This window comes from Eucyclogobius newberryi, unplaced genomic scaffold, assembly GCF_026437365.1.
Source record: "Eucyclogobius newberryi isolate DKJ021-1_F unplaced genomic scaffold, fEucNew1.0.hap1 SCAF_1, whole genome shotgun sequence".
Classification (NCBI taxonomy): domain Eukaryota; kingdom Metazoa; phylum Chordata; class Actinopteri; order Gobiiformes; family Gobiidae; genus Eucyclogobius; species Eucyclogobius newberryi.
In genome coordinates, this window is record NW_027315723.1 from 15,825,182 (window position 1) to 15,842,215 (window position 17,034).

Below are 17,034 nucleotides of genomic sequence, written 5' to 3' on the forward strand. Positions count from 1 at the left end.
CCTCAAGAGTGAGCTTGTATTTACAACAACATGACAATTGATGAGAAAATTGGGTTTTATTTCAACGTTGGGCTTCATTACAGGGACATTAAGCATTTGTAAGGCACCGTTATATCATCTATGAAAGACATTTTAAACAGATTTTGAAATCTTGTCATCTCTATCAACGCAAATGATACATCCATTTGGACCAGGTGATTTATTTTATCTGGGAACAATTGCAGGGTCTGGACAACTCCACAGCTATTGATGGATGTTCACTAAATGCAAAGAGAATGGACTGCATGTGAAAAAATAATTCTGAAGGAGCTAGACCCCAGGGGCTTTGAACTCAGAGAAACCAGACTTTTCTATTGACGGAGCTATTTTGTAAAAGGGTCGAATTATATTTGGCATTTGTCAGGAATGATAAAGACACAAAAAATGCCAGGTGGATTTCCCAAATTTCCCAATCAAAATATACATGACAACTCAACCATCAACAGCTACATCGAAGGTGCAAGTACAGCCAAACAGCAAATCATCCAAAAATGAAAGCGTGCCCAGTGGACATGATATGTTGAATTGTGTCAGACTCAATGGAACATTTGTTTACGATGAGCGTATACAATCTATTGGACTATGATACAAAGGAAGTCCATATCGCCCCCCAAAAATATTTTATACGGTAAAAAGATACTGAAAATAAAAGCCTGAGGACAAACCCCTATCTGCAACCGTTTCACCCTTATAATGACAACTGAATGAGTGTATGGATGTGGTCAGAACTCTAGTGCTGGATCTATGTAATCTGTGTATATGTATATCTAGCAGGTGTGTCTTTCACATGAAATGTCATATTGCATAGAACTATGCATTAAGTTGCGCATGACAATTTGCTGAACACAATGAAGTATAATGTACATGGTTTTCTCAGTGATGTAGGCAGGAAACAAATAACATTCGGCAAACCCATTCCCCACATCATACTGAACAAAAGAGCCAATGATGATATAACTGTATCTCCAATTGTGTGGACATGACAATGTCAAAAAGTGTCCCATTGGATTGAATGGAGTTATAATATGTAGATATTGTTTGTGAGGAGAGGAGTGTTGTAGGTGGGAAAAAAGGATGAGAGGCGGCCTCTTGCAAGGGGGAATGCCTTCAATAGTTGCTGTTTACCTCACTAAATAATAGAAGCCAGAGAAGACAGGGCATGATTGCAGCACTTAAACACAAACAGTTTATTATTTTAAGTTTCACAAGTTACAAAATAGACTCATCTTTTATGGAATAGAATAGCTTTAAATTTGTTTTTAGCTTACTTTTTTCATTTGCAAGAACAATTACATTCAACACGGACACAGAGAGACATCAGGGAGTGAACACAACCATCTTAATGCACAAAACATCTTCAGATTCACTTTTTAAGGAATGAAGGAGACAAGAGGTTGGAAAGAAGTTAGGTAACATAGACACAGAGGAAGGAGGAGGAATGGAGCTTATTCTGGTCAAAGTGAATTGCATTTTAGAGTCATGCTTATTTTAGTAAACTTTGTGGGTGTAAAGGCAGTGGGTTAAAGAGATAAGAGTTGTAAACAGGACTCATGTCAAAGCTTGAACCATAGCTCAATTTTAAACCCAAGGTTAGTTCTGATTTAATCCTAGTTTAAATCTCGATTTGTCTTAATTATGGGCTTTTTTGTTTTTCTCTCTTATTGTATTTGTTAGACCTGGTTTTGTCCAGTTTAGTCCCTGTTGCTGTGTAGCAGCATCATTAGTAATACCTTGGTAACAGTAATAAAAATAGGCCACTAATCAGTTGTAGAATTGACTATTTATTAAGTCACAGTAGCACTTATCTGTGGTAGTAGCAGTAGTAGTTTTAATAGCAATAGTTCTATTGTATCATTAGTATTAGCAGTATTAGAAGGCTATCAGAAGTAGTAGTAGTAGTAGCATGCCATTTGGTATTCAAATATATTCCTTGTTCTGTCCACCTAAGTGCATTCCTATGACTCCAACTTTGACTTTCACTAAATATATTGTAATGAATGTTGTTATTAGTTGTTGGGTTTCATTAATCGAAGGCTACATTGTTGTTGTTGTTGTTGTTGTTTTGGGGTTGGCCATCTTTAAGCATTCCACTGGAGCACCGATGCGGGGACACACTGGGTTTAAACAGGGGTCAGAGGTCACTGAGGAAGAGCTTTCAAAATGGCGTTCACCTCCTCAGCAACGGCGGTCAGAGCGAATTCAAACTGGTCCTAGAAAAACAAGAAATACAAAATAAAAACTTAGGCCCATATCTTGCAAGTAGCTGTCAAGGTGCGGCTCAAAAAGAGGTTTCTATGGTATATATTTATAGAGCACAATTTAGGCTACATAACTAACCATACTTACCAAATAGGCCTTTTTATGCCATTTTTTATTAACTGGTAGGTCTATTTCAATAAATGGACACATTTAAAAGAAAGAATATCTTCATCTGGAGTTATGGCTGATGTTTTAGTGATTCTTCTATTGTGTTTTGTGTTTGGAAAATTAAACTACAAAGAGGTCCTCCCAAATACATAAATATGTACGACAACAAAGAATATGAAAATGATCAATGATATTCTTAATATCAATTGGGACAGATTTCAGATGCATGGTATTACTTTTCAATATTAATTGATGAACATGCTCCAGCCCTGGATCAACTCTGGTTTCAAAGACGGCTTTACTCAGAATTTAAACAACCCAAAAAGATTCTGGGATCACCTTGATCAAGAAACAGATCCAGAAGTAAAGCAACAGATCATGTGGTCGTTAATAATTAAACAATCTCAGATCCCTTCAATAGTTCTCATCAACATTTCTCCTCAATTAGTAGCACTGTGGATTTTAATTACATAGTGTGTGTCTGGTTGTCCATCAGATGAACCGTCCCTCTTTCTCCTTCCCAAAAATTCTACCTATGGATATTTATTATGCATTAACAGATTTAAAACCTACAGTGCTGGTCCAGACGGTCTAGAGGTCAAACAGCTCATGTTTCCATTGGCTGATAAACATCAGTAGTGCCTTCCGTTTGGAAAATGGCCAGAATTACTCCTATTTTAAAAGGTGGAAATCCTATAGGTTTCAAAGATTATTAGCCAATCTCTATTATTTGGACTGTAGCTAAAATAATTTAAATATAATTATATACATTATTTTCATATTTTATTCCTTTTTAAGTCAGTTAAGCGTTGCTTGAATTGACCAATATTTTATTTACTTCTGTCGATCAAAATCAATATGTTGGATCCATTTCTTGATTTCAAATCAAATCAAATCAATTTATTTTTGTAAGGCCCAAATTCACAACAACAGTTGCCTCTGAGGGCCACAGGGAGAAATGAATCAACAATGTCTGTTGTGGCGATGGAGTCAGACAATGTCTGTGGTGGCGAGGGACGATGTCCCAGGGTCCTCTGTCCTTAGACTCTCCTTCTCGGCCAGGGAAAACTACAAAAAAAACCTCTTTGGGAAAAAAGCGTAGAAACCTGGAGGAGTTCCAGTGAAGGAGAGATCCGACTCTCACAGACGGACAGACGGACACGAGGAGACTGGAGCTGGACCCACTCTTCAGGCAGATGAGGGACCGACTGAGGCGAGCTGGACCCACTCTTCAGGCAGAAGAGGGACCGTCTGAGTCGAGCTGGACCCACTCTTCAGATGAGGGACCGACTGAGGCGAACTGGACCCACTCTTCAGGCAGATGAGGGACCGTCGGAGGCGAGCTGGACCCACTCTTCAGGCAGAAGAGGGACCGTCTGAGTCGAGCTGGACCCACTCTTCAGATGAGGGACCGACTGAGGCGAACTGGACCCACTCTTCAGGCAGATGAGGGACAGTCGGAGGCGAGCTGGGCCCACTCTTCAGGCAGATGAGGGACCGTCGGAGTCGAGCTGGACCCACTCTTCAGGCAGATTTATCCAAAGCTTTTTATCTCGCGGACCATTATTTGCTTCTTGACAAACTTTATGCAATAGGCTTGGATAAAAAAAAAATGTTAATTATTATCTCCTCAACAGATCTCAATATGTTTTCACTCATGTCTATAACTATAAAGGGGCTCAAGGTTCCAGTTTTTTCTGCTAGGTCTAGACTTACATTCATATGTCTTATAAACCCTTGCTCAATAACATGGAAATAGTATGGCAAGCAAACACAATTTTTATCTATACTATATTGAGACAGGCACAGAATAAACTTTGAAGTAGATAAAAGTCACCAACAATAGACGTTCAAATAACATGTTTTTGTACATTTGTGCCTGGAATACTTTCTTCCCTGTCACCAAAACATTTCAAAACGTACACCAGAAGTAACACTGAGAATTATACATGTTGTCCACAACTGGGACAACAGGACAGCTCTTTTATATTGTACTTCAAGGGAATTTACAGATGTAGGTTTGATATAAAAAACATTGGTTTTGCTCCTGGTTCTGACCTTGGTGCGGACCATCCCGGGTCTCTGGTCTCGAACATGTTCCAGTGTCGCAGCAATGTCAATCTCCTTTACACCTGGAACATAGAATAATTGAATTAAGGTTCTTCTTTAAAAGGCCTGTACCGGTATTCTTCTAATAGAATAAAATAATAATAAGATAAGATATTCCTTTATTGGACCACATGGGGAAATTTCATTGGTGCAACGCAGGTAGATACAGAGGTAGATACAGAAGAAAAGAACAGATCACTTATAGGAAGTTTGAAAAACACTTTCAGTAGAAGATCTCTTATGAACAAAAACTCCCATAGACAAAACCCAACAAGGGATGGAGGGGAAAAAATAAAGATAAAAATAAATAAATACATAAATACCATTGCATGTGATCACGACAGTAATTGCACATGAATATGTGTCACGACGGCACATGGATTGCAGATGAATTTCACAGTAATTGCACATGAATCACGACAGTAATTGCACATATGACTGAATTGCACATGGTTAGGTCAGTATTGGGAGTTTTCAGGACTAACAGTGTTTGTTATAAAGTCTGACAGCAGCAGGAAGGAAAGACCTGTGAAACCTTTCCTTCACACAGCGAGGGTGGATCAGTCTCTCACTGAAGCTGCTCTCCAGAGCGGACAGAGTGTCCTGCAGGGGGTGAGACTCATGGTCAAGCATAGATGTGAATCTAGTCAGGACCCTTCTGTCCCCCACCTCCTGCACCGAGTCCAGAGCACAGCCCAGGACGGAGCTGGACTTCTTAATGACTTTGTCCAGCTTCTTCCTCTCCCTCTCTGTGATGCTGCTGCTCCAGCAGGCCACACCGTACAGGAGGGCTGATACCACCACAGAGTCGTAGAAGGTCTTCAGGAGTGGCCCTGTCACTCCAAAAGATCTGAGTCTCCTCAGGAGGTAGAGCCGACTCTGGCTCTTCCTGTACAGTGCGTCTGTGTTATGAGTCCAGTCCAGTTTGTGGTTCAGATGAACACCCAGGTACTTGTATGAGTCCACTCTCTCAATGTCCCGCCCCTGGATGTTCACTGGTGAGGGGGCAGTGGGGTGGCGTCTGCGGAAGTCCACCACCATCTCCTTGGTCTTCCCCGCGTTGATGAGGAGGTGGTTCCGCTGACACCAGTCCACAAAGTCCTGCTCCAGTCCTCTGTACTCCACATCATCGTCGTCCGTGACGAGTCCGACAATGGCAGAGTCATCAGAGAACTTCTGCAGGACACAGCTGTCCGTGTCGTGTCTGAAGTCTAGGGTGAAGAGAAAGGGCGCGAGGATAGTGCCCTGGGGCGCCCCCACACTGCAGGTCCGAGTGTCAGACACACAGTTCCGGGCTCTCACAAACTGGGGTCGGTCCGTGAGGTAGTCCAGGATCCACTCTGCCAGGTCATACTCCACACCAGCCGTCTCCAGCTTGTCCCTCAGGAGCAGCGGCTGGATGGCGTTGAAGGCGCTGGAAAGATCGAAGAACAGGATCCTCACAGAGCTGCCAGGTTTTTCCAGGTGAGAGAGAGAGCGTTGCAGCAGGGAGATGACAGCGTCCTCCACTCTGATGCCAGGCCGATATGCAAACTGCAGCGGATCCATGGCTGAGCTCACGGTGGAGCGGAGGTGGTCCAGGACTAGCCGCTCCAGTGTCTTCATCAGGTGGGACGTGAGAGCCACTGGCCTGAAGCTGTTGAGGTCTTTGGGGCGCGGTGTCTTAGGCACAGGTACCAGACAGGAGGTCTTCCAGACCTGTGGTACCACCCTCAGCTTCAGGCTCATGTTGAAGACATGCTCCATAACTCCACACAGTTCATCTGCGCAGGACTTAAGGAGCCTGGGGCTGATGCCGTCAGGTACTGCTGCCTTCCTCACTTTAATCCTCTTCAGCTCACTCCTCACCTGTGCTGCTGTGACAGTCAGTGGTTGGCAGGGGGACCGTGTGCTGGGGGGATGGGTGAGTCCAGGCGAAGTGGGGAGCTGATGGTGCGGGACAGAGAAGTGAAGAGGAACAGATGCAGGGCATTGTCCAGCTGTGGAAGAGGGAGCATGCAGCTGTGCAGGGGGAGGGGCGGGTGACCGATCAAATCTCAAGAAGTGAGCATTTAAATCATTCACCCACTGTAGATCCCCCTCCGTCTGGGCAGGGGGGATTTTGAAGCCCAAGATGGTTTTCAGGCTCCTCCACACTCCCTGAATGTTCTTCTGCTGCAGCTGCTCCTCCATCCTCCTCTTGTAGCCGGCCTCGGCCTGCCTGATCTTCCTCCTCAGCTCCTTCTGCACAGTCCTCAGCTCCTCCTTGTTCCCTGACCTGAAGGCTCTCTTCTTCTCCTTCAGCAGAGCCTTCAGTTCACGGTTAATCAATGGCTTGTTGTTTGGAAAACACTGCACCGTCCGGGAGGGAACAATGTTCTCAAAGCAGAAGTTGATGTACTCTGTGATGGTGTTGATGTCCTTCCCATGTGGGCCAGAGAGCTCAGTCCAGACAGATACGGAGACAATAGCTTGATAACAGATATTATTATAACCTAATTTGAATGGTTTCATACTAGTCTCTGTGCCCTCTGTATGTACTTCCAACAGGGATGAATAACGTTGACCTGATTTTCATACACATCAACATGAACTGAAAATTGTTAATAATTTTTGAATTTTTAGACCCTTAAAACACCATAAATAAACTTAACAAATCTCTCGTGCTCACCTTTAGCCATGCGGTTCAGAACCATGTCGATGAGGATGTAAGTCCCTGTGCGGCCTGTTCCATCACTGAGGAATACATTGACAAATTATTTAGATTTTTTGCTAAACATTGAAAGAAGTAATCACAGAGAGGCATTTGTAATGCCTGCTGCATCTGGCCTCTAGTGGTCATCTGAAGAACAAGAATTTATTACATTATTATGATCATACGTTTTAACTGGGCCTCACCTGCAGTGCACAATGATGGGGCAGGAGCGTCCTCTGTAGCATTTATTTACTTTTCTGAAACAAAAAATTAACACAGAAACATAATAAAAATGTGTAGAATAAGTTTCAGTTGTAGTCCTCTGGACGCTCTTTTAGAAACACAAGACGTTTCGACTCTCATCTAAACGTCACTCTTGTAGGGGAATGGAGATGGACATTCCACGGCCAGATAACAGAAAATCTCTCTTTGAACATTGGGGGGGTTTCGTTCTCCCTCTCTCCCTCACCGCAGGGAGCTGCTGTGACTTTTGTGATAACAGACCTTCTCCCCAGTGACTTTCAGGAGGATGCCCCAATGAAAACAATGTTTTATGTGATTATGCCATGAATGTTCGTCTGAATCAACTCCATACACCGCATGTTTCACCTTGTGTTACGTATTTCACTGTATTCCACTGTTTAAGGTTTATATTCCCAATGCTTTAACTCAAGTGCACATCACAGGTGAAAGAAGATGTAAAATGTATCTACCTCAAGAAATAATGTGTACAAACTACCCAAAAGTGTTTAACGTGTAAATGTTAAAACAGGGTTTAAATGTTTTGCCATTATTTACGTTACTCCAGCTTTATTTTCTCGGCCAGGAAATGTTAAACGGGAAGTCTGCGCAGTAGCGCTCGCCCCTTTCGCTCCCAGCATGCCCTGCGGGCTAGGTAACAAGAGGATGCCCCAAGCTGGAAACTCTCTCTTCTCTTCTCATCCCCTTTGTGTTCAAGCCTTTGTCTTTTCTCTTGGAAGCCGTCTCCACGGACGAGCCGTTCACCTTTTTCCTTTGTCTCAACGATAATCCGTCCAACACGTGGTCGACAAGGCCATGCCAGCCCTGGACTCTGAAACCACCTGGAACCACCTGGAACCACCTGGAACCACCTGGAACCACCTGGACTTAAGCTCAAGCGCTAAACCGGACTGAGACTATCTTTGCTACTTCGTTTCTTTTCTTTTTGAAGTAATCTAAGCCGTTTACGTGGATCAGCGCTACGTTCTCATCTGAGTAAAGGCCGCATGAGGAGCTAACACGCCGCTAAAGCGTTCTACCGCTAAGGAACCCCCGGACATCGCCTCCGTTGCCACCAGCGCCAAGGACCTTACAGCACGCCGCTGCCTTCGCCGCTCCACGCGACGCCTCGCTCCGCGGCCGCCACCCGCTTCAAGGACGTCGCAGCACACCGCTCCACGCGACGCCTCGCTCCACGGCCGCCGCCCGCTTCAAGGACGTCGCAGCACACCGCTCCACGCGACGCATCGCTCCACGGCCGCCGCCCGCTTCAAGGACGTCGCAGCACACCGCTCCGCGCGACGCCTCGCTCCACGGCCGCCGCCCGCTTCAAGGTCCTCGCAGCACGCCGCTGCCTTCGCCACCACACCGCTCCACGCGACGCCTCGCTACGGACCTCGTCCGCGGACAAGGACCAGCCGGACCGAGTCTCTACAAAATCGTAAGCCGAGTTCAGTGTGCGGTTCTTTTGTGGCGTGATTTGGGTAGAGCTCAGCTGTTCCTCCTCCTTTTAGCTTCTCACTTTCCCTCTTTTTGATATAGATTAGCATTTGATTATCGTTTGACACGTTTGATTATCAAAGGCAAAACCCTGGTTTAACATTATCTGCATGAAATTTGCTGTCAAATCTGATATAACATCACCTGTAATTTACCTGTGCACATTTCTGCTCCGGTGTTTTTGATTGCCCTTTGGATAAATAAACTACACGAAAGAGTTATTGACTATTGTTTGTTTGATTAGACTATGTGTAAGTCCCTGAATCGTGAAACACCCTTCAGACCTTTTTAACGAGCGCGATTAAGGACCGTATCTTAGCTCTTTGGGTTTAACCCTGGTGCCCCGTCTTGTCTTGTTTCTGCTAAGAAATCTCCCTTAATCATAAACTGAATGCCTGTAGTTTGAGACCCTACACTCTCAATCTGCAGATCCAGTCTGAGAACTCAGATATTTATCCTCCTCTGAGTAGGCCCTGCAGGCAGGCTGTAGCTCCCTCATCACGGATGAATACCTGATTAGCATCAGAATGACAAGGGCCTCTCCCGCTCTTTGGCTTGAAAACACTATTGTATACGACTGGTAAGTTGAACCTTAAACCTTCATTTCTGTTTAAAGAGAGATTCACCACAGGAGTAGTTTGTGGCTTTAAGATGAAGATGCACTTCGCTCTGGGGTCCTGCCTTCTGTGTTGATAAAGCCCCTTGTGCAGTGGCTTTTTATTCTCACCTATGTAATACTCATTACAACTTTCTTTCTGTTTTTGAGTAGGCATCTTGTCCTTAGGATGAACCAGTGTTTGTCTTGAAGTGTTGCCCGGTTTGAAATAAACAGGGATTTCGTGCTGTCTAAAAATCCTTTTTTTCAGACAGTCCAGAGACATAAGGGATAGATAAAGACTCCATTTCTTCTAAGTTCTGGTTCCCTTTTATCCTGCTTTTTGGCCTTTTTAACATTGTTAAGAGCCCAAGCAGGGTAACCACAGGCTAAGAGAGCATTCCGGACATGCTATCTGAGTTCTCAGACTAGATCCACAGATTGGGAAAGACTCTTGGATGAGAGTCAAAATGTCGCTCTTTTCTGTAAAAATATTGGCAAATGTCCTTTGTCCCAGTCATAGACTGTATATAGGAGTGGACAGTCCAAGCCTGCTAGCCCCTGTGTTCCAAATAGGAAGGGAGTGCTGTGCCGATTCTGCTCCTTCAGGTCTCTTCCTCTGTAAATGCTGCAGTGAGGCTCATCGTTGTGGCCTTGAAATGTTAATTTCAAAAGGCCATGCATGATTCTGGTGCTTTTATTTTGCTATTGTCTTTGTAAATCAAGATATAAACAATAATAACTGAGCAATCAAATATTGCGTTTCTCCAACATCCTGTTCAGCTTGCGTTAGCAAACAGGTTTGATTGACTGGAAGCATGGCTTGTTGCTAAGTTCCCGTACTGTGGAAACCAGCAGCGTGGGCAAGAAGGGGCGTCTATCTTTCATAACCTTGCTCGTGACTGGCTCTGTGGTTGCCAAGAAATGCGCACTCTGCTAGCTGCAATTGGCTGATGTATACAGTCTGAGGTCAATAATAAGCAACAATTGTGCTTCTAAAATTTTGTTTTGTGTATAAAACAAAATAAGATTCATACTGATCCAGCAGCATGTGATATCAATTCTGTTTGCTTTTTCAAGTCCTTATTTTTGTTTTGGCACTATAAGGTGCACTATAGATACAGTACCGGCGGAAGTCCAGCAGGGGGCGAGTGGAGGTGGGAATGCCCTGTGCCGGCCAGCTCAGGAAGTGGAACTGCGTCAGGGTCCGAGTCTCCTGTGTTTGCACGTTTTTCAGGTAAAAACTACGAACCAGGAAGTCGTTGCACCAGATGTGCTCTGACACCAAGTTCACCTGAGAGACAAAGGACGCAGATGATCAGAGGATGCAAATGAGAAGGTCAGGTGGAGCAGAGGATGCAGAGGGGAGGGTCAAACGGAGCAGAGGGAGCAGAGGAGAGGGTCAGGTGAAGCAGAGGATGCAGAGGGGAGGGTCTAACGGAGCAGAGGGAGCAGAGGAGAGGGTCAGGTGAAGCAGAGGATGCAGAGGGGAGGGTCAAACGGAGCAGAGGGAGCAGAGGAGAGGGTCAGGTGGAGCAGAGGGAGCAGAGGAGAGGGTCAGGTGAAGCAGAGGATGCAGAGGGGAGGGTCAAACGGAGCAGAGGGAGCAGAGGAGAGGGTCAAACGGAGCAGAGGGAGCAGAGGAGAGGGTCAGGTGGAGCAGAGGGAGCAGAGGAGAGGGTCAGGTGAAGCAGAGGATGCAGAGGGGAGGGTCAAACGGAGCAGAGGGAGCAGAGGAGAGGGTCAAACGGAGCAGAGGGAGCAGAGGAGAGGGTCAGGTGGAGCAGAGGGAGCAGAGGAGAGGGTCAGGTGGAGCAGTGGATGCAGAAGTTTGTTGTACTTCGTAGATGTGGTACAGCGAGGATCCTTCATCAGGCCAGTATCGGTCACACTGCTTCTCTCCATCCTCCACCAGAGCGCTCAGCATCACAATCACAGTGCAGCCATTCTCCCAAACCGTCTGCAGACACACACGGTTTTAAAACACTTCAACAAAAAAGAGAAGATTTAAAAAATAAATAAAACGTGTGTACCTACCTGCCAGAAGTCCGAGATGGTGTGGGAAAGTGGGCCCTGAGTGGCGATGTACGCAGGCATCCGAGGGTCGTGCTCAATCTAAAAACAAATACATTAGAAACGCTCCATACCTAAAACATACATAGGCTATATTACTCATAACCTCAAGTTCAAGTATCTCGGGGTCTTGTTCACGAGTGAGGGAAGGATGGAGCGTGAGATTGACAGGCGGATCGGTGCAGCGTCTGCAGTGATGCAGCCGCTGCATCGGACTGTTGTGGTAAAGAAGGAGCTGAGTTGAAAGACAAAGCTCTCGATTTACCGGTCGGTCTACGTTCCTGCCCTCACCTATGGTCATGAGCTTTGGGTAATGACCGAAAGAACAAGATTGCGGACACAATGGTCGAAATTAGTGTCCTCCGCAGGGTGGCTGGGCGCTCCCTTAGAGATAGGGTGAGGAGCTCTGCCACACAAAGAGTAGCTCAGAGTAGAGCTACTGCTCCTCCACGTTGAGCGGAGCCAGCTGAGGTGGCTCGGGCATCCTACGACTTAGACTGCTGCCCCCGTGGCCCGGCCCCGGATAAGCAGAAGAAAATGGATGAATGGACTTTCAAACTAATGAGCTATGGGTAATGACCTAAAAGGCCATTACACAAAGACATTTTCAAAAACTTCACTTTACTGCAAATATAATTATTTATTAATTTATTTACCTATATTCAACCAAGAAAGGCCCATTGAGATTGAGCATCTCTTTTTCAAGGGAGTCCTGGCCCTAGAGGGGAGGAGCCCCTATAGTATATGTTTTTAGTGGTAGGGGAAACCCGAGTACCCGGAGGAAACCTACGCAGACACGGGAAAACTCCACACAGAAAGGACCTACCCTTGGCCACCATGTCAGGCAGAGATGTACACTATTTAAAAATCTTTATCATTATTGTATTTAAAAGTAAATAAGAACTATGAATAAAGCCTTTGCCTTAACTTAACTTTAGGAATGACAACTTAATAAAAGTGCCCTCTGACTGTTGAGCTTCATATCTATATTTTGCCGTTTCCAGGTGTAGAGCAGGTCTTACAATGGGGCTGGCGTTGATGTAGTCGGAGCGTGAAGGGTTAATCTCAGCTTTGAGCTTGACCCTGGCGTGGTCATCTGCAGAAAGAGAATAATGTCAACTTACAAGCACATGTGTCAAGAGTATTGTAGAGAACATTTTATTTTCTAACAAGGCAAAGAGTCGGGGCAGCGGTTCTTCTTGACGTTGGTGTCACTCTGAGCTGTTGCCATGGCACTGGGCTCGGCCTGGTATGAGCACAGAGCCTGCCACTCCTGTAGCAGCCGATCCTTATTCCTCAGGTGGTCCTCCATGTAGGCCTATGGAGAAGAAATAAGTGCAACTCTCATACGCTGTAAAAGCAGAACATCTACACAAGTTACAAGCGGATTAATTAAAAACATTAATTGGGACTTGTGTAGATTTGACAGGTTTAAGTATTTTACTACACTATTTCAAGCTAAATTATCTGTTCATCTATTGCATGAGATTAGAATTCTTCTCTTATTGGAAGTGAATATTCCTTATGGTTTTATTTTTCACGTTATGTTTGGCCGACAGCCCAGGCTGAGCGTCGAAATACAGGCCGCGGGCCAAAATGAGTTTGACACCCCTGGTATAGACCTTTAAATAACCTAAATACTCAAATCAAAATGGAAAGGAATGGACTGGAGGTAAAGTGAAGTCAGCCATTCAACATTTTCAATGATTAACTTACATCTGATGCAGGTTTTAGGTCTTTATAACAAATAATAAACAGTTTTGAATTTTCATTGTAGGAATGTTAGTTTGCTTTCCCATTACAAGCCTCAAAATTGTATTTGAGTTGGACAAAAAGTATAATTTTTGGGCAAGTCTGGAAGATATCTGTCGATAAAATTAAAAACTATTGTGTAGTCAGCATTTTTGTAAGTATTTGTCCAGTAAAACTTAAAAATCTGTATTTTGCCTTCATCAAAAACACTGTCTGTCATAGTCTCCTATTAAATAAACAAATATTAAAATACAATAGTAAATGTGTTTAAACCAGGCTCTGATATCACTCACATGTCTCTGAGTGGTTTTCATTTTCCAAAACCCCCTGGAATTTTCATATTTTAAGATATTCTGCAGTTTATCCTAGTTTCTCCATTGACATCACATTATGTTCCGCTTCACATTTGCCTCTATTCTGGATTTTAGAATGTTTTTGTTTACAAACCCTTAAAAGGTTTATAATAGGGTTCATAATAAATACATATAGAAACAAGTCAACAATATGTTGAAACAAATCCTAAAATCTAGACCAGTCATGTCAAAATAAATTAAAACTAATTCAAAAATGGAAGGAACAAAATAAACATTCAGAATTCAAGACCATCTAAATGACATAGATGTTATTTTGGCAGTGTGCAGAGCCTGGTGCTAAGGCAGAGTCTGACTGACCAGGATCATGTGTCCGGTGCTGATGTCCATGTTGGCCTGCGCTGGCTCTTCACACCAGGAGGGGGTGCTGCTGTGCGAGCTCGGGCTGGGCTGAGCTCCTTCACTGAACTGAGAAGAGACGCTGCTCACTCTGGAGTCGGCCCCGCCCACAGATCCTCCATAAGCTCCGCCCACAGCTCCTCCATAAACCCCGCCCACCGTTCCTCCACTAGCCCCGCCTCCTCCACTGGCTCCACCAACAGCACCCAGAGCCGCCGCCTCCAGCCGCCCAAACGCTCCTTTGGATGCCATGCGCTGACGACACAGGTCCTGTCAATGCACTGTCAATGTACCATCTGCAATCATGTTTATACACCACCTAAAACCATCTTACACAATATAATATATCAAAGGGTAAGTTAGAGTGTCGTCATTTACACCCCATTACACCACGGGCAGAGAGAATTCTAATGATAACTGAATATTAGAATTTGTATTTGGATTGAGGTCTTCCCTCTGCTGTAACTGTATGGATCACCTGCACACTGTAACCTGCTGTCACTTTGCCTCTGCACAGGGACGACAGAGGGAAATTAACTTATAGCTATCTCTGCTCTGTGCAATATTTTTACTGCGCAATGTCCCTGTCAAATAAATAAATAAATAAACTACATGCTGCATTCCATTTATCCTTGGATGTTACTGTTATCAAGTCAGAAAAATATAAGGCAGTGTACAATAACGACTCAAAACCAAGCAATAAAAACTAGGAAAGTGCATTAATCAGTCAAAATTTAGATCCATTTAAGTTAATTAATTTACCTGGATATTGTGATGTGAATGTTTGCTTTTGTTAACATTAGTTCCGTATAAACATTTGCAACATTAGCATAACATGAAAGGAGCAAAGGAGGAGGTTCACACACAGCCGGTGGACATTAGAGAGAAACTAAAGGGACTCTGCTCCTCTGTCTCTGCACTTCTGTCTCTGCTCCTCTGTCTCTGCACTTCTGTCTTTGCTCCTCTGTCTCTGCTCCTCTGTCTTTGCTCCTCTGTCTCTGCTTCTCTGTCTCTGCTTTTCTGTCTCTGCTCCTCTGTCTCTGCACCTCTGTCTCTGCACCTCTGTCTCTGCTCTTCTGTCTCTGCTCCTCTGTCTCTGCTCCTCTGTCTCTGCTCCTCTGTCTCTGCTCCTCTGTCTCTGCTCCTCTGTCTCTGCACTTCTGTCTCTGCTCCTCTGTCTCTGCACTTCTGTCTCTGCTCCTCTGTCTCTTTCTTACCTGGTACTCCTGGTGGGTGAAAGTCCCAGCCTCTGGCCCTAAGCCCAATTTTTTGGCTGCCAGGCGATGGGCATGGTGGCGGAGACAAGCTATCGTCATGGCTGCCACCAGTACACTGCCGACACATGCCATAAGGACCAGCGTGGCAAAGGCCCAGCGTGAGCGTGGCTGCATCGGGGTTGCCAACGGTAACATTTTCCCAACATGCACCTGGGGGAAACAAGGCCACATCAAACAATGTCTACTTTCACAAACCGTATTACTGGTAATGATCAAGGATTATTTAATACTTTAAAAAGGCAGATTTTCAGCTAATACCTACAAATTAGGTCAATGACTGGTAATCTCGACTATAACTTTAGTTACCGTAGTTAAAATAAAAAACTAAACTATTATCTTACACTTGACAATGGGCATGGGTTAGGGTTGAAAGACAAAAACAAGACTATTTATATCATATAAAGTTATGTTAAGATGTACAATTTTTAAAATGTAAATTACATCATATGTACATTTTCCAATTACAAGAATATTTTTAATAATATTATTTAATAATATTTTTAATAAAACATGTTGCAGACAGCACTTTGTTAGTGCAGCTGCCATGGAGACCAGCTCTGTGCTCCCGGACTGTAGTCAAAGTCAATTAGGGTCAAAGAAATATTCAAGATAATGATATCAAGATACCACTGTTGTCATGGGAACAAGAGGAACATCGTTAAGGAGGAGTCAAATGTGAAATATGTTTTAGTTTACACCCCCCAATCCATACATTATATATATATATATATATATATATATATATATATATATATATATATATATATATATATATATATATATATATATATATATATATATATATATATATAAATGACATCTGCTATCACAACAAGAGATTGATGAGATACAACACAAATGCTATGGCAATAGCAAGGGCGAGCCAGCGCGGCAGGTCAGGGGGGAGTTAGCGGTAACTCTGGAAGCCCCAATTGAAAGCCCCAACAACACTGAACACGGCAGCGATTGACCTAAAGGATAAGATCATGGCGTGAATGAACAACAGGCAACCCCGAAGCCCATTACTGCGGCTCAGTGAAGTACTCTCAGAAAGTCTTCTAGAGGATGTGAATGCCGAATTAACAGCTATTCCTATGACAACCGTCACTGAAAGCAATGAGCTGGTATACAACTCAGCAGCAGTGATCCTTGAGACACTCGGCTATCGTAAGAGCAACCATGAGATGAAATACCCACCATGGAAAAGGAAGTTGGAGGCTAAAATCAAGACCATCATGCCCATACCTGAAACATTCGAAACAGAGACTCCAAGCCTTGGCCAGCCGGCTAAAGAGGTACACGAGAGAGAATAAAGCCAGGAGAATAAACAGGTTGTTCTCGTCTTAACCGACGAAAGTGTACGCTCAATGGCAGGGTAATAACAGCAGAGCAGACCCACCAAGGCTGGAAACTGAACAGTACTGGAAAGGCATATGGCCCTGATCATGGCAGCACAGGAACAGATCAATAGAGGCCCAGATCTACCACACCCGACAAGACCCAAGGTGTAGGCTGTGCAAAGGGGGCCCTGAGACACATAACTGCAGAGTGCAAGATGCTGGCAGGGACAGCATACATGGAGCGCCATTACCAGGTGCTGGCATAGTGTACAGAAACATCTGTGCAGAGGACGGGCTGGAGACCCTAAGGACAAAGTGGGAAACACATCCAAAGGTGGTGGAGAACGACTTCCAGATA

At 44.3% G+C, this 17,034-nt stretch overlaps 1 protein-coding gene across 5 annotated transcripts in view; it reads right to left on the bottom strand.

The window, feature by feature from the left end:
- Nucleotides 1-1,202: 1,202 nt before the first annotated feature.
- LOC140350107 (receptor-type tyrosine-protein phosphatase-like N) overlaps nucleotides 1,203-17,034 on the bottom strand; it is a 32,376-nt gene continuing 16,544 nt past the window's right edge. For 4 of the 5 annotated variants that reach the window (XM_072436105.1, XM_072436096.1, XM_072436087.1 and 1 more), the window contains 11 exons: nucleotides 15,277-15,486; nucleotides 14,021-14,329; nucleotides 12,768-12,915; nucleotides 12,620-12,693; nucleotides 11,562-11,639; nucleotides 11,365-11,484; nucleotides 10,652-10,818; nucleotides 7,393-7,446; nucleotides 7,166-7,230; nucleotides 4,465-4,538; nucleotides 1,203-2,249 (listed from right to left, as the gene is read on the bottom strand). In XM_072436105.1, the coding sequence (XP_072292206.1) occupies nucleotides 2,178-2,249; nucleotides 4,465-4,538; nucleotides 7,166-7,230; nucleotides 7,393-7,446; nucleotides 10,652-10,818; nucleotides 11,365-11,484; nucleotides 11,562-11,639; nucleotides 12,620-12,693; nucleotides 12,768-12,915; nucleotides 14,021-14,329; nucleotides 15,277-15,486 (1,371 nt within the window). In that variant the 3' untranslated portion in view covers nucleotides 1,203-2,177. The remainder of the gene's footprint in view (nucleotides 2,250-4,464; nucleotides 4,539-7,165; nucleotides 7,231-7,392; nucleotides 7,447-10,651; nucleotides 10,819-11,364; nucleotides 11,485-11,561; nucleotides 11,640-12,619; nucleotides 12,694-12,767; nucleotides 12,916-14,020; nucleotides 14,330-15,276; nucleotides 15,487-17,034) is intronic. The other variant, XM_072436115.1, reaches the window with a different exon arrangement.